The 4,150-nt window shown below is 29.7% G+C and overlaps 1 protein-coding gene across 1 annotated transcript in view; it reads left to right on the top strand.

Annotated features, from left to right (window-relative positions):
• Positions 1-9: 9 nt before the first annotated feature.
• The window catches only part of LOC108577497 (DNA excision repair protein ERCC-6-like), a gene marked incomplete at its 5' end in the record, with an annotated part of 4,323 nt that continues 182 nt past the window's right edge, over positions 10-4,150 (top strand). Inside the window, 13 exons of the mRNA XM_017940656.1 lie at positions 10-202; positions 270-745; positions 823-885; positions 949-1,078; positions 1,147-1,299; positions 1,373-1,500; positions 1,571-1,725; positions 1,791-2,105; positions 2,170-2,364; positions 2,433-2,582; positions 2,654-2,764; positions 2,854-3,057; positions 3,150-4,062. Of these exons, the coding sequence (XP_017796145.1) occupies positions 10-202; positions 270-745; positions 823-885; positions 949-1,078; positions 1,147-1,299; positions 1,373-1,500; positions 1,571-1,725; positions 1,791-2,105; positions 2,170-2,364; positions 2,433-2,582; positions 2,654-2,764; positions 2,854-3,057; positions 3,150-4,062 (3,186 nt within the window). The remainder of the gene's footprint in view (positions 203-269; positions 746-822; positions 886-948; positions 1,079-1,146; positions 1,300-1,372; positions 1,501-1,570; positions 1,726-1,790; positions 2,106-2,169; positions 2,365-2,432; positions 2,583-2,653; positions 2,765-2,853; positions 3,058-3,149; positions 4,063-4,150) is intronic.

Here is a 4,150-nt window from a genome sequence, read left to right as displayed (position 1 = left end):
TTTCTGAAGCATCAAAAGAAATTGAAGATCTTGTAAAAGCAAATGTGCAAACAAGAAAGGAGTTTGAAGGATTAAATCACAACAGTGAAAACAATACTACAAATTGTTCAAAGCAAAAAGAATTACAAAAGCAAGTTTTAACTGGAGAAATTACACCATTTCAAGCAATTGAAAAACAATCTAATTCATCCAGAACTAAAGGGTATATAATATGATAAAATTGTTATAGGTAAAAATAAAGAAAACTTTATTAAAAATTTCTTTTTTAGAACATTCAATAAATCTTCTCATTTGCTTGATCTGGAAAAGTACCTTCAACAACAAGCTGAACTTGCTAAACAAAGGAAACAATTGAAAGAAAATTCAAAAGCATCCAAACATAATAGTAATCAAGCAGTCCCAATTAAAAAAATTAAATTATCAAATACTAACTCTAAGGAATGTAAACTTGTGGAAAAAGTAAAGCCCAAAGTAAATAAAAAAAAGTTACTTTCAGAACTTGAAACAGCAAAACACTTGAATAAAAATTATGATGTTAATTGTAAAACAAAAGGTGCAAAGTCTAATCATGTTGACAATTCTACCAAAGAAATCAGGAATTCTAAAAATTTATTAACTGTTTGCAATATTTCGAAAGATAATACTAAAGAAACAGTGGTTGAAAATACAGCAGAGAGTAAATGTATAAATACAGCAAGTGATTCTGGAAGTGAATATGTTCCAAGTGATGAACAGATTGATTCAGGTAAAAATTGCACTTAATTTCCAGTATTTATTAAACCTTATCAAAAAAGTATTTAATAACTTTTTTTAATTGTACAGAAGATGAGGAACCATCATCTAAAAAAAGAAAATCTGTTACAAAAACTGTTCATACAAAGAGAGGTATAAAGTATGATTCATTAGAATGAAATTATACATTTCATTAACAAAATTTGTTATTTTTAGTTTTGGATGATGGAGATGAGGAAATGTATAGACAAAGGGTAAAAGAAAGTAGATATCCAAAGAATGAACCACTACATAAAATAGATAATTTATTCAAAGTTCCACAGTCTATATGGAAAAAATTATATAAGTATGAATGAAATTATATTAAACCAAATTTATTATTATTTTTTCATCTAATTTAAAAATATTTTCTAGATATCAAAGGGTGTCTGTGCAATGGCTGTGGGAACTGCATTCTCGCGCTTTAGGAGGATTAGTAGGTGATGAAATGGGATTGGGAAAGACTGTTCAAGTAATTGCATTTCTTGCAGGTTTAGATTCTAGTGAATTACTTTCTGATGGTGGAAGGTAAACTTTCTGACTATAATTTAGTTTTCCTTTAATTGATTTTCCTTTTATAGAAATGAATTGTCATTTATAGATTCAGAGGATTAGGACCAACTATTGTTATTTGTCCAGCTACACTAATGGAACAGTGGGTGAAGCATTTTCATGAATGGTGGCCCATTTTGAGAGTAGTTGTTTTACATCAGTCTGGAACTTACAATGGTACATATAAAATCATATTTTACAGAATACGAATATATTTCCTTTGTATTCTTAATAAATATATTTACAGGTGATTTAGAATATCTAATGCACTCTTTAAAATCCGGTGGTATACTGATTACTTCTTACTCTGGTATGCTTAGGCATAAAGATTTACTTATAGCCAGTCAATGGCACTATATTATACTTGATGAAGGTCATAAAATAAGAAATCCACAAGCAAAGGTACTTTGTCTTGTGCGACTACTTTACAATTACATATGAAAATAATTATAATCGCATTTTAACAGGTCAGTAAAGCAGTAAAGGAGTTCTCAACGCCACATCGACTTTTATTAACTGGTAGTCCCATGCAAAACTCTTTAAAAGAACTATGGTCTCTCTTCGATTTTATTCTACCAGGAAAATTAGGCACTTTGCCTGCATTTCTAGAGCATTGTGCAAGTCCTATAACTCGTGGAGGATATGCAAATGCTAGTCCTTTACAGGAAGCTACTGCACTTCAGGTTGCTACAATGCTTAAAGAAGCTATATCACCGTACATGCTTAGAAGAACGAAAAACGACGTGCAACATCACGTTAGTTTACCAGAAAAGAATGAACAGGTTTGTAATATTGTTATTTTACTTCTAATAATAACTTGTAATGTTATGTTATAATTTGTTTTAGATATTATTCTGTAGTTTAACGGAAGAACAAAAGAAACTGTATAAGAAATATTTAAGATCTGAAGATGTTAGTTATGTCTTACATGAAAGAAGTCATACGGAAACCGGAAGATACAGAGCTCGCCTTTTAATAGCGTTATCAGCGCTCAGAAAAATATGTAACCATCCTGATCTATTTCTTTACACAAATCCAGTTGTAAGATTTTGATTTTACATTTCTAAAATATTATAATGCTCATTATATTTAATTGAGCCCATATTTAGGATTCTGACGAGGATCTTGATGTATCAGAAGAATCCTTGGAGAAATTTGGCTTTTGGAAACGTTCTGGGAAAATGACCGTGATTCGATCTCTTCTTAAAATTTGGAAAAAACAGGGGCATAGAGTATTACTTTTTACACAAGGAAGACAAGTACGTAAGTCACGTTACTTGTCAAAAATTTAATATATAAAAAGAAACGAATAACCAAGTTTAATTTTCAGATGATGCATATATTAGAATCTTTGGTGCAAACCGAAGAATATATTTATTTAAGAATGGACGGAACTACTCCTATGTCTCAAAGACAAGAAACAATTTGTTTATTTAATAATGTATATGTATTAAGAAAAAAATATATATATATCTTTTTAAATTCATCAGTATTTGACATTTTTTTTAATAATTCAATTTTTCTGTATAGGATTCATCTTACTTTGTATTTTTACTAACTACACGTGTTGGAGGATTAGGAGTAAATTTGACCGGAGCAAACCGGGTAATAATTTATGATCCAGATTGGAATCCAGCAACAGATGCTCAAGCGAGAGAACGTGCATGGAGAATTGGACAAAATAAAAGAGTCACCATTTACAGGCTTATTACTGCTGGTACCATAGAAGAAAAAGTAAAATTTTAATTATCTATATACATATTTCAAAATATTTCTATATGTAATACAAATTTTCATTTCTATAAAATAATTCTATTCCGTTCTAGATATATCACAGACAAGTATTTAAGTTACTTCTTTCAAATAAAGTATTAGAAGATCCACGTCAACGTAGATTATTTAAAACTTCTGATTTAGTTGAACTTTTTAATTTGAATGAATCTATAGATGGACATTCCAGTGAATCTGATCAATTATTTCGGGAATCTAGACTAACTCCGCCGACTACGAAATTTTCATCTAACAAAATTGAAAAAATGCGAAAATTGGCAGCTACGCTTAGCAAAAATATAAGCCAAAATACTTCAAATTCTACAGTGACAACACAAACTGCAAATGTTTCAGAAAATATTTGTACCTCGAGTTGCCATAATAATAAGGTTAATCAAGATATTTTACAAAATAATAATAAAATATCTGAAAACAGTGTACCAAAACAAAATATTCAAACTGAAAATCAGCTCCACGAAAAAGACGAAAATGAGGTTCTTTCTGAAAATCAGAAAAGTACTAATGAAGCAAAAACAGAGGAAAATGAAATTTTAACGAATGCTGAACATACTACAGAAAATAATTCAAAAATAGATGACAAAGTAGAAAGTGAAAATCATATGCCAACAAATAGTACATGGTGTGATAGTAAAATGGATGTAATTTCAAATGAAGTTACTGTACAAAATTCATCTGGTGATTGTAATACCGTTAAATTATCGCATAAAAGTGTCGAAATGGTTTCGAGTACTACGAATGAAGATATGTCGTTAAAATTAAATACAATGCATCATACGCATAAGCAAAATAAGAAAAGTTCACGGTTACAAAAATCTACTACTTCAGCCCTATTCGAAGGAGAACGTATTTCGCATTTAATTGGACGACGTCTTGGATGTTCAGAAACAAATGAACCTAAGTCGATGGAAGATGATCAATACGTTTTGCAGAAACTATTCGCTAAAGCGAGTAATTATTTTCTTTTTATACAAGAATTTTCCTTCTATAGAATTACTATCTCCAGATAATGATAAAATGTATAAAATATTTTTTTGTA

The sequence above is a fragment of the Habropoda laboriosa genome, unplaced genomic scaffold (assembly GCF_001263275.1).
Source record: "Habropoda laboriosa isolate 0110345459 unplaced genomic scaffold, ASM126327v1 scaffold804, whole genome shotgun sequence".
Lineage (NCBI taxonomy): Eukaryota > Metazoa > Arthropoda > Insecta > Hymenoptera > Apidae > Habropoda > Habropoda laboriosa.
The sequence above is the reverse complement of the archived record's forward strand: the minus strand, read 5'-3'. Positions and strand labels throughout refer to the sequence as shown.